The 12,563-nt window shown below is 50.6% G+C and overlaps 1 protein-coding gene across 1 annotated transcript in view; it reads right to left on the minus strand.

Annotated features, from left to right (window-relative positions):
- Positions 1 to 12,563, minus strand: part of MAP2K6 (mitogen-activated protein kinase kinase 6) — a 54,575-nt gene that overhangs the window by 14,343 nt on the left and 27,669 nt on the right. Inside the window, 8 exon segments of the mRNA XM_009323664.1 lie at positions 932 to 977; positions 3,913 to 4,036; positions 4,750 to 4,843; positions 5,565 to 5,692; positions 7,788 to 7,839; positions 8,305 to 8,421; positions 9,197 to 9,316; positions 10,914 to 11,027. Of these exon segments, the coding sequence (XP_009321939.1) occupies positions 932 to 977; positions 3,913 to 4,036; positions 4,750 to 4,843; positions 5,565 to 5,692; positions 7,788 to 7,839; positions 8,305 to 8,421; positions 9,197 to 9,316; positions 10,914 to 11,027 (795 nt within the window).

Genomic DNA, 12,563 nt, shown 5'->3' on the forward strand with positions numbered 1-12,563 from the left:
CTTCAGAAATAACAAAGTTAGGCACGTTCCTGACTTTAGCAAGCTGTGAATCAGGTGAGAGTAAGAAAGGGACTAGATGCTTATGGGGGTGAAACACTGACTTCCTAAGCTCTCCTGCTTTTTGCCGGCTATTAGGAGCACCAGGATCAATACCAGAAAGTCAGGAGAGAAGCCATGAAGCTGTGGAGCCCTAGCAGAAAAATCTCACCACAGATCCCCTTCTTGCCAGTACCAGCCCAGAGCTCTGGCTGAGTGTACATCAGTGTCTGCACTGCTGGGAGTTCATCAGCAGTTAAGTGCATCTGACCTCAAAGCCCTGCACTGCCTTGCATTTCCCCCGTCGTAAGCCTTTATCAGCATTTTCTTCCTTAGTTACTCCTCTGTCCTAGACATGCTCACAGCAAACAGTCTCTAAGCAGCAGATGAAATTCAATAACCGGAATTATTAGTCACAGACTTGTCTCTGTCCCTAACATCCAGGAATTACTCTGCCCAAAAAGTCTCCTCTCCAAGGCACCATGACAGTAAAGCCTAGCAGGCCACTCAGCTCCTACAGCCCATGTGGAGCATCCGTGGTGCATCCATTTCACTTAGGTGTTTGAAGCCATCACACAAACCCAAGAAGAGGATTTTATCCTCGCTGACTCCCCACAGCCTCATTCTTGTCCCTTAACAAATTTGTTAACTGCTTTTACATATTTTTCTCACTTGATCTGACTGGAATAGCACCTGAACAACATTTCAAAGAGCATCTCTGATTTGCAGTCACCTTCCCAAGACCCTGAAGTGCCGTGATTCTCACATCTGTTATGAAAATGGAGATGCTAAGTATCCCAAATCACCAGTCACTATTGGAAACCCTGTCCTCAGCACCTCATCATAATCCATCTCAGCTCTGAACCAATATACTGCTTAACGCAGGCACACTCACCATAAGCTCTGGGTACGTTGGCCGTTCTTTGGAATTTTTCTTCAAGCTTTAATGAAAAAAAAGAAGAAAAATTTTAAAAGTTACTTTCTGTATGCAATTTAAGCAAGGCCATAAAATTACACCATGACAAAAGCAAGGTTTCAAGTCCCTGTAGCATAAGTTGAACTACTCATCTGTATGTTAAGTGAACAGCTTAGGCCTTGAGGATACCTACAGCCAACACAGCCTGCACATGGGCCCCGTATGGTACACAGTGCTATGTACACACAAGTGCAGTGAGCTCAATCAAGGTCAAACAAGAGACCCGGAGACTCCATATATACCAGTCAAGACACTGCTTGGTGCTGGGGGCCAGGTACCATTGGTTTTTTGGGTACTATCCAGTAGGCCAGTGACTAAGGGAATGGATACAGCCTCCAACCTCTGATTGGGAGTGGGGACCGAGTGGCTCTGAAGCACGTGTACAACTGTTTGTTTATCACCGTGCTGTTATCAGCGGGGACGGTTACATGGGACATCCTTTTTTTCTCCTCTCCTACAACAGATGGCTCTGGAGGGTTGTAGTTGGAAGTTATTTTGGTTTCCTTCCAGCAGAAAATAGCTTTTAAAAGACAGGACGTAATCTCTACTCACTTCCTGACAGTGTATTTAGGGGAAAGACACTTGGAGCAACTTGAAAAGATCTTCACACACGTACACGTCGGTGGCGGGGAAAAGGTGTCACACTGAGCAAAACAAAAGTGAGAACCTCAGTGATGATAAGTCGCTCCTCTGCTGGGATTTGCCGGAGCCCAGAGGAAGCGGAGGACACACACTGAATAGATATTTCCTGCTTGCTGTGTGTAGCGGGCTCATGTTCAGTGTCATGTTGTGAATGAACAGAGGAACCTAGTAACGATACGTGCCAATATTGCTGAACTGAAGGTACGGGATGTGTCACATCCTCTGAGCTCAAAAGCAGCCCAAGCTGAGATGCTAAGGTGAATTTGAAGGTTAGGTGTGTCCAGAAGCAGGATTTGGGTATAATCCTCCTAATTTAGACTCTCTACAAACAAAAACCTTGTTCACAGGTTACTAATACCAGGAAATCCAGTGACAAGTTGCTGAAATCAATGTAAATCTTCAGGAACGAAGAGCCATATTTGGATCTGATCCTGACTCGGACATCCCAGGAACTTCCCTGCAGTGGCTACAGGTAATCAGACTTTTGCTGCCCCAGGCAGCAGACAGTGTGATTCACTTTGCGACCTCTTGAATTTGAGATAGGCCTAAGCCAGGCCAAGCTCGATACACTGAGTTGATGTGACCTGGTTTGGTGTCAGAAGAAATTCTCAGACTCCAACAACACAAAACTAGTGTAATCTGCAGCCAAAGTGCACTCTTCCAAGTCCATGCCACTCCACTGGCGTTGAGGCATCTTCAGTGATCCTGGAGGATAGGATTTGCAAAGAGAGGAAGCGCCATGTGCTCCCCAAAGCATGAGTGCTGCTCAGCGGGATCATTCTCACTGCAACCATCATGAACGGCTGTGGATATCTTACTCCTAAATCAGCCCACAGCTATAGCTGCAAGACACCGTGCTTGCAAAAGCAAAATATTCAGTGGGGAACAACAGCCTGCCTGGCACAAACAGGCAACTTTGCAATAACAAGTAGAGAGCCAGCAGCATGGGAGAAAGGCAGCTGGTCCAAAATCTCAGCGTGGGCCTTGCAAAAACGGTGGGCATTTTGTGAGAGGGTTTTTCCAAGCCAGCTCCCACCTCCGATAGACACAGAGCAGTGTGGGCACGGGCAGGTATTCCCCAGCATGGGTCGGTAGAGAGGTGTGCAGCTGAATCACGGGGACCTCGAAAACACGTTTGAACAAGACTCCGAAGAATCTGAGTATCGGTACTTAAAGTCCCCAGGCAGGAGTGGCTGATAATCCCCTTCCTGGGTCACAGCAGAGCCGGCTGGGCTCCAGGCCCTGACGCTGGCAGCTCGGGAACAGTCTCACATTTCTGTATTTGTCGATCTGCCGTCCTTTCTGGGCTACCACGCAAACCCACCATCCACCTGCCAACTTGGCAAGCCGCGGATGGCACTGCAGCGCCTGGAAAATAAAAACGCCTCCCAGGCGGTTTCCAGGGAAGCTGGAGGGAGAAGCAGTCAGGAGCCGTGGGGCCGCTGCCAGCTCTCTTTGAACCATACGATGAGGGCAGCTGTGAGCCTCCTCGGGTGCTGGGAGAGCCTGTGCTTTTATGCAGCTCTCGCAACCTCCAGACAGCGCGCATCTGCTCCAACCCTTTTCCTACACCACAGCCAAACTCTCCCGCTGCTTCCAGCTCCGAGTCCCACGGAAAGCAGCGCAGCAGCCGGAGGGCCCCAGTAGCGGGACGGCCGCCAACGGGGGCCACCACGGGGCAAACTCTGCACCGCCCCTGCCCTCAGAGCCGTGTCCCCCTGGGAGCGGGAGGCAGGAGGACGCAGGCATTCTGCGCCCCGCTCCCCTTCCCTGCCCCGCGCCAACCCCGGGGATGTGAGGGGCCTGGCAGACCTGCCTGCCTGCACCCGCCCGTGCTGCCGGCCCAGCCACAAACACCTTGTGCTGTTGACGTGGGGGCCATCGGATTGAGAAAGTCTCCTAAATCCCTTCCTCCTGCGTGTGCTCCCAAAGCGACCAAGCCTGTTCCTCGCCACCTCAGGCAGGGAAGACCCCCACAACCGCCATCATCAGTGCTCCGGCAAAGGGTGCGCGGTGCCTGCACAGTGCCAGGCCCCAGCCTGGCCCTCACGGCTCAGTGAGGGCACAAAGGCCCTTCCCTTCCCCCGGGGGGACGTTTTGTTCAAAAATTTGGGTTGTACCCCAGAGAGACGCCTGTGGGGACAGGGACGCAGGAGGCCGCCAGCGCCTGCCCTCCTCGGCTTCCCCACAGCATGGCGGAGGTGAGCCGGGCCGGGGCGAGCGGGACCAGGGCGAGTGGGACCAAGGAGGTATTTTACCATTGCGAGGTAAAATCGACGAACTCCGCCGAGAACTTCTCTGCCGGGAGCTGCGGCGATGGCTCCTCCACCACCTGCTTGAGCTGCTGGAAGGGCGTCCCCCACGAGTCCAGACGCCCCATGGCTCGCCCTCACGCCCCACGGATTTCAGATTCCTCTATGTCCACCCAGGGGTGTGGGTTTTTAGGCCCTGCACAAATACATGGCATTTCCTCACCCCGCCTGGCCACGTCTTGCTTACCCTCTCCCAGCAAAAGGGAAAGGCCTGAAGAGACCCAGCAGTCTCCATATTCAATCCTCCGTAACCCTCGTGTTAGACGTCACTCGGGAAAGGTTAAAAGTTAAAAAACAACCCCATGTTGCAAAGGGTAAATGCGCTACAAAACTATTCTGCAAGCAGATGGATTCCCCCTAAACGCTGCGTGGGAGACGCTACCCATCCCTCCTCTTCTGAGGGGGACTTTGCTAATTGCTAAACGCTGGGAGTATTTTTTTGTGCTTGAAATCCAACCTGCTCCAAGGCGACAGACGTGCGGCGCCGGACGCCCTCGCCTTAGCCCATGCTGCCATCTCCCGGCAGCCCGCGGCCAGCGCAGCGGGGTCGTCCCCACCAGGGTGGCACCCCAGCAATGCCTCCGAAGACAGCAAGGAGTTGACAAAGCAGCTCCACCCTCCTTCCCTTCCACCCTGCGGCGTGCTCCCTGGTACCTCCAGAGCTGTATTCCCATTTCCACCCCGCCACCTTCCCAGGGAACCAGTGCCACCAGTGTCAGGGGGGCTATGGGGAGGAAAAGGAATCCACGAACAACACTCAATCCTCCTGGCATCGCTGTGAGCCCCTAGGTCACCCTACCATTGTGATCCCCAGGCTCCAGATATCAGATTTGACGCTGTACCCCTTCTGGTTCAGCTCCGGGTTAATTCTTTCAGGCTGTGAACAGAGACAAAGGTGGTTGAGGAACAGGGATGGCCCCAGTGCGATGCCTGCACCCAGGGCTCACCAACCTCAGATGAGTCTTTCATGGTGGCAGGCCAGGACCACTTAGCCCATGCCACCAGCTTGCTCCCTTGGTTGTCATGGGGCCAGATCTGGTCCCACATCCTTGCCAGTAAGGGCAGGCAGTGAAATGGGTCACCAGAAGCAGATGGTACCTGCACCAGGGATTGGGGTGGTGGAGCTGACCCAGCACATCTGGCACATAGGGGGTGACAAGCCTCAATTCTCCAGGACCATTTTCACCCTGTGCAAGTGCTCCACAGAGAGTGAATCCTGAACAGCAGCTCCCGGGAGGAGTCTGAGGGACCCAATCCCTGGGGACTGTTTTTTCTCCCAGATGGAAAGTACTATTGTCCCCACAGGGCAAATGGCAAAAATGCAACACAGAGTAACTACAGAGCCTTCCTCAAGGTCACAGGGAGGTGATAAGGCAGCAGGAAGCTGTGCCCAGGAGATGTGATCTGACCCATGAGATCTGTCTCCCCTCTCTGCCCCTTTACAAGTAGCTTCAGGGATACGTCTTCCAAATCGAGTCCCCAGGACACATGCTGGAGGCTGATCCTTCCCCCTTTACGATGACCCGATGCCCAGGCTCATGTTCCTCTGGCTGTCCCGCAGCAGCTTTCACATGCAGCTTCTCCGCGGCTCAACTTACAGCCATGTAGGGTTTGCATCCTGCATCCATGGTTTTAGCAACCGAGTCAACGAGGTAACCGCTAATTCCAAAATCGCACATTTTCACCTGCCCCTGCGTATTGATCAACACGTTAGAGGGCTTTACATCTGCAAGAAGGAACATATACCACAGTCACTGTCATGCATGGGTGGCTGTGCCAAGCCAAAAAAAGCCAAAGAGCTTCCTATCAGCAGAGGGCACCAAAGGTGCCCGTGCAAACCCCCGTGCTTTGTGCACGCCAGAAACCCGGCTGGCTGCAGATACTGAAAGTTCAGGTGACTGCCTCATGGGCCTGTCATATGTCCTGCAAGCGTCCCCTCCCTTGCAGACTCCCCTCTCTGATTTGGGGGGGTGGGATGCAACCCTGCATGTAGCCATCGTATCCCACCATGCAGGGGATGGCCACAGACATCAGAGCGCTCACAGGGGAACTGCTCAGCAGGGCTGGAAGCACCTCCGGAGGATCTCTGCAAACGGCTGGAGCTCTGGCAAGTCTCCAGCTGGATCTGGTCTCATGCCAGCAAAAGGAAAAACCCCTGGGGAAAGGATGACGGGTGGCCAGGAAAGGGTGAAGAGGAGCAGGGGTTGCAGGAGAAGGAGGGAGCAGTAAACTAAGACAAGGATTGAGATTTCAGAAATGGCCTCTAATTTTAAGGATACCAAGCTTGAAGGCAATGTGAACAGCAGCAGGCGTGTGGGTGCTCCACACCTTATGGAAATCAGGCCAGTGTCATCTATTTATTACTGCCAGATTTATCTGCTTCCAGTCATGGCCTTATAATCCCCCTTGGAGCATTCACACTTGCATCACGCTCATGAAGGCAGTTATAATCACCATCAGAAAGGGAAATTAAGGCACAGAAAGAAGCTAGGAAGTGATATCCACCAGAGGTGCTTCCCTGCACAGCAGGCAATCGCTCCCTGTGAGGCTAATCCCAGATGAAATCTCAACACAGCGCAGGTAGTGCAGGCTACCCTGTTTTCTCTTGTCCCAGCACTGACCCTCAAAAGGGAACAATCCTTTCCCTGTTGCCACCCAGAAATAAGGGGTCTCTTCTGCAAGAAGGTCCTCTGTCTACATGTGATAAACTACTAAACAGAAGCGCTGAAACACCATCTGAAGGAGGCCAGAAGCTGCTTTTGAGTCCTGCTTATTAGAATTGGGTGGTTTACAGTTCGTTAACATCTGCTCTCTAATCAGCATTTTGCAATCAAAAGCTTCAGGTATCTGAGATCCTCACCCATCTGTTACTATGCTGAAATAAGATAATTTTCAGTGGAAATCAAACAAGTAAACAGAAATCCAGAAGCCAAGCAGCATTTTCCACCTACTGTAAATGATACAGAAGGCAGAAACTCAACCCCCAGCCACATGCAGAATGTACAAAATGTGACTGCCTGCTAAAGCTGAACCCTGTTCGCTTCAGATGCTCCTTTCCCTGGCAGTCACACACTCCAAAGAGGGCTTTTTCCTCCTCATGACAAATTGAAAATGACCCTTTAAAAATAAAGGTGTCAAGCAGCAACACTGCAAATTTGTTTCTTTCTAAGTGTGTTCGTGGCATCTTTCAGATGCTCTAGAGGGGAAAATGTCAAAAGAGTTTAAGGAGGGTATTTATGACTTCACTTGAGGCTATTTTCAGTATCAAACTATTCTGCCCCACCAGTGCTCAGGGAAGCTCACAGAAGGGGACAAGGATGGTTAGATCACTGCACGAGGCATCACGCTGGCATGGAGACGCCTCTTACTGCACGTCAACATGGAGCCGCCGAGCTAAGAGAGAAGCCTTCGCAAAGCCTGATCCAAAGCTCACCAAGGTCAGAAGGAAAAGTCTGTTTTAATTTTGCAGAGATGTTGAAGCAGACCACGGATTTAGATTGTGCATTAGGGAAACGCAACCCAGGGGGAAACAGCCCTTTCTCTGCCAGCACAATCAGGCTGGGGCTCGATTCTCCTCCACCTCGGGGAAACACTGGGACCAGCATGCAGTTTTTAAAGAGCAAACCAGCAGACATTTCCTCTGACTAGGTTTTGCTACTCATGAGATGCTGGGGAATATTTTTGCTGTCAAAGGCCCATTTTACCTCAGGTATTTTGGGAGCCCTGTGCCTGGCCACAAGGCCAGCCCTTGAGAGGCCAAGAGTGTGTGGCGCAGGGCAGACAGACAGCAGCATGGTCATGGCTGTGTCAAAATGTCTTACCTCTGTGGATCACGGAGAGCTTACTGTGTAGATGTTCTAGTGCTTTTACAATCTGAAACAACAAATCTAGAGTCAATCACAGCTGGCAGCACCATGATGAGGAGGAAACGCTATCTGGCTTCACCTGCCCCATCCTCACCAGAACTCCTTGGAGGAAAGGAACTACCTCTCCCATGAGTCCTGCACCCTCACAAGAGCCCAACGTGACGGTGGGTACCCAGGGATCTCCCAGGGGCACCAGGACCCTAATGAGAAGGCAAAGGAGCTGCAGGGCCCTCCCCACATCTAACACTGTGCTGCCTCTCAATTACATGTACAGGCACATTTGGGGTATTTATGCCTTACAAATAACATCACCTCAGACGAGATACTGGAAGCCAGCTAGGAAAGTTCACGTGGGCTGGCCTGTGGACCATGCTCTTCCCGATGCAAATACAGCAGGGAGACTGGGTCATGTAGGACTTGGATTAGAAGAGAAACACCCTTTCCCTTCCCTCCTCGCCCTGCTAATACTCACAGAGACGGCTATTTTTCCTAAGATGTCCTCAGGAATCGTCAGGCCTTTGTCAATGACATGTTTGTAGAACTTGTCCAGTGAGGTATCCATCAGCTCCATGCAAATCCACACGTCTCCCTGGAGGATAAAGAAAGCAAATATCTGCCCACTGGAATGAAGCATCCTTTCCTTTCCTTTCACACGCAAAGGTCTTCTTTGGCACTTGCCTTTTGCTGGCCTGTTTGCCTCTTCCCTGTCTTTTAAAAGTCATCCAACAAAACTGTACTGGGATTTCTCTTTCCCACCTCCCCAGCTGGAATGAAGTGCTGTCCACTACCATTTACGGTGTATTTTCTGTTGTCTTTTCCCAAAGCAGAGTCACAGTGATTTAGGAGTCCTGAAAGTTATCGGGACCGAGGTTCCCTACATGCTCAGGTCACAGCAAATGCTCAGCCAGGAAATGTTCAGCTCTGCAGAGCTATGCTTAAAACTCTTCAATAAATCTTGCTCTTCAGAGCTTTCCACATTTTTCCTCCATGTGGCTTTCTCACTGCAAGTCAGCACAATATTAATGCTAACGGATCAGGCTGTGAGTCGGTTGTCCCCATCACTCAAACCCACCACCAAGCCCCAACGTCTCGGCACAGGGGCCTCGCACATTCCTGGCACTGGGGCTTGGCTGCCCTTGACTCTTCCTCGCGTGGGACCGCATCTCTCCTTGCTCACCAAGAAGTAACTGTACGTGACAGATCCTTAGGCTGGGATTGAGCAAATCCATATTGTACCAAGTCTCCATGTCTAGATGGAGATTTAAACCCCTGGCACTTGAAGGGAGTCTAGGCATGGGAATTCAGAGCCTGGGAGAGGATTGAGTCTCCCAGGGGCAGCGCGGCTGATCTCCAGGATGCCATACCTCTCGGAAAAGTGCCCCGTAAAAGGTGACAGTGAAGGGGCAATCTACCGTCCTCATGGAGATATCCAGATCCATCAATAACCTCTTCTGCTCCTGACTGTTCACTGTGGCTCGGATCCGCTGGAAGACAAAGCATTTTAGCGTTGGCTATCAGCACCTCCGTACCACACTGCTGCTGCTGCAGGGGACTCGCCACAGCCATACCCATGCTGGCCACAGTGCCTTGACATCACGCCTTTACCCTTTTATCACACCTCTTTGTGTTACCCATTTATCATATGTCTTTGTCATAGGCACATCACAAGCACAGCACCCACAGTAGGAGCACCCCAGTGAAACAGAGGACAATGGGGCTGAAGGGGTCTTCTCACCTCAGCCCAAACTGCAGGTGATTTTGGTCTTCCCTGCAAATGCCACTCTTTTTGCAACAGCCAAAAGTCACTGCGGCTTGGGAGAGGAGAAAGGAGCAGGAAATCAAATTCTAGGCTGGTGGAGACCCGTGATTTTTGGAGCTGCAGTGGACATCTATTTACATCAGCAGACTTTGGTCACGAGAGAGGGCTCCAGCCCTGCAGCCAGAGCCCATGTTCTCCCCATGGCTTTGGAAGATGGACATTTCCCAGTCTCCCAGGGAAGAAATGTCATTTATGTGAAATGCCTGGAGACCCTCAGCTGGGAAGCACCACAAAGGGGCATGACACAGTCCAACACAGGTCACACACATATTCCAGGCTCCTTGGCCGAAGCCACTCGAGGTCAGTAATGCGATAGAATTAAACTGTTCAGCATCGCAGATGTAAGTAATAGCCTGAATGTTCGTGCCGTACCCTCTTCAGATCCTCCATCATACTCAAAGAGGTCTTCTGCAGTTTGGTGAACACCAAAGCAAACAAGAAGACCAAATGCAGAGCACAGAGGCCCTGAGACACATCCCAGCATCCACAGCGAAGTCTGTCCACAACTGACGAGCTAAGAATTTTCCTTTAGTTTCCATAGTTTCCAGCTCTGCATCTTTTTTTTCTTTTTTCTTATTCTAAAAGGAAACTTGAGCTAAAATTCAGCCAAGCAAAAATTGGTCCTTCCCAAAATACAAATTTTCCCATGACTATTTCCCTAAGCTGCAAGCTTATGAGTCTAAACTGTTGTTATGAAAACTTTTCATAATAGTATCTACAAGCCTGTCATGAATCAAGATCACACTGTAGCAGACAAAATGTGAAAATCCCAACAAAAATTTTATGTTCCAAAGAGACTAAAAAAGTCCCAGCTGAAGAAAATTACCTTATGCAATTAAATTTACAGTACACTCTTCTTTACAATTACAATTACAATTAGTGTGCAGAGCCCTGAATCTGAGGGTGTATCTACATTAGAAAAAAATACGCATATTTAAAAAATGATGGCAAATAGCTTGTAAAATCCTAGCGAAAACAGCAATATTGTAGGCAAAGGTGAACAATGTTTGTATGCACTACAATGCTGGAAACACGTTGAGCATCATACTTCTAAAACACACCCCTTTTCTTGGTTAAATGGCCCAAATCTATCTCGGCACTCTTTTCCCCTGTGTAGAAAGAGGATTTCATAAGGAAAGAAGTAAATCTCAGTGAAGGCATGCATCAGAACAAGCAAGACTAGAAATGTGCACGAACGAGAGCGCAGAGGGTGTCCACACACAATGATACAGACAGAAAGCACCTCGGGAGGCTCACTCTACCTTCACTGCCATGATCTGCCCGCTAGGCATGTGCCGCATCTTCTCCACCACCCCGTACGCACCTCGTCCCAGCTCGGAGATGGGCTCCAGGTCATCAGCTTTCACCTCAAAGTTCTGCGGGTGAAAAACAAAGGTGGCCGCTGTGAGTACGTGTCATGCAAGGAGCAAAATACCCCTAAAATCTAGCCCTGCTTGGCACATAAATTCACCCCTGTGCATCCCCCTCCCTATCTGTGTTCATGAGGCTAAAAACAAAATCATGGTCCTCAGGGGCTGTCGGGAGGATTAACTACTGTGCAGTAATTAGCAGAGTTCTGAAGAGGACGTGCCTCGTAACGGCATGAGCAGGGAGCCTGTGTCGACGAGCATCCTGAGCAGGGCAGGCGCAGGAAGGACCGCTCCTTCGGTGGGATGCTCTCCCCCTGGCCACCCCCACCCGAGTGCCCCTCCCAGCCACCTTGAGCTGCCAGCACTTTCAGCTTCTCCATCCTCTGAGGGCTGGGATGGAAAATGCTGCGGCAGCTTCTCCCCTAGGAGTCACCTTCAGTCTTTTTTTTTCCTTCCATCCTCCTCCTCCCACAAACAATCACGGAAATATCTCCAGGTTTTTTAAGGCCTGTAAAAGCTTATTTCTCCAGACCTGTAGATGGGCCAAATACCAGCTGAGTGTGCCCCATTTTTAAACCACGAAGGATTTATTTTGTCTAGCATTTGAGATCTCTTTCTCCTGGCCTTGCACAAAGGATGACTTTGTTTGGAGCCCTGCATTCTAACCTGCCCTTCTCCTTTCTGCCGCGATAGTGTGCAGCAGCTCTATTTTTTGCTTATTATTATTTTTGGATGTTTAAAATATGCCTTTGCTACTAAAACCAGCCATTCTGTTTGCTGAACGCACAACCACATCAGTCAATCATCCTACAGAAAGAAGCAGATTATAATGAACTGATTCACAGCGCATAATCCCACACCGCTTTTTGCCGGCACAGCAGAAAAAAACCTGCAGCCTGAAATGTGCTGGCTGGGGATGCCATGGCGCGCAGGGCCCATACACTGCATTACTGTGCGCTCAGGCTCCCGGTCATTCACTCGCAGCTACGTCGCCTGCAAAAGGAGCCCTGACTAACATTTTTGTGTTACGGCAGAAATTTATGCATCTCTGACTGCCAGACACTGCTCCTACTGTTCAACAGGACCCTCTCCAAAAAAGCACTTTGACGCTCTCAAGGCCACTCTTAAATTTAGCAGCAAAGTTTAAAAGGAGAGGAGGGAAAGTGGCTTTCCCTAGGGAGCAGGCGTGAGTGTAGACAGGCTGGTGGAAGAGGAAGCACATCCTAAAGGAACCTGGCTGGACAAACAGGTGACAGATCTATGGGAAACGCAAGCCATGGCATGTCAGTCCCCCCGAGATAGCCACATATCTGTGTCTGTAAAATAAGACTGAGCTCTGGGTTTCACAAGTGCATTTCTCTTTGCACCATCCAACATGGGCTCTCTGCCTCCGTGCATGGAGCCTTTTTGGAGTGCTTGAGCTTTTCCTTGTCCCTGGGACTGCAGGGGAGAAATTATTTTCTTGGAGCGGGCACTTGCTCTAGCAGCAGGCATTTTCTCTGCCTTGGTGCTGCACCATTTTGCTCCAGAGGCATCTCACAC

Source organism: Pygoscelis adeliae, unplaced genomic scaffold, assembly GCF_000699105.1.
Source record: "Pygoscelis adeliae isolate BGI_AS28 unplaced genomic scaffold, ASM69910v1 Scaffold75, whole genome shotgun sequence".
NCBI classification, from domain to species: Eukaryota; Metazoa; Chordata; class Aves; order Sphenisciformes; family Spheniscidae; genus Pygoscelis; species Pygoscelis adeliae.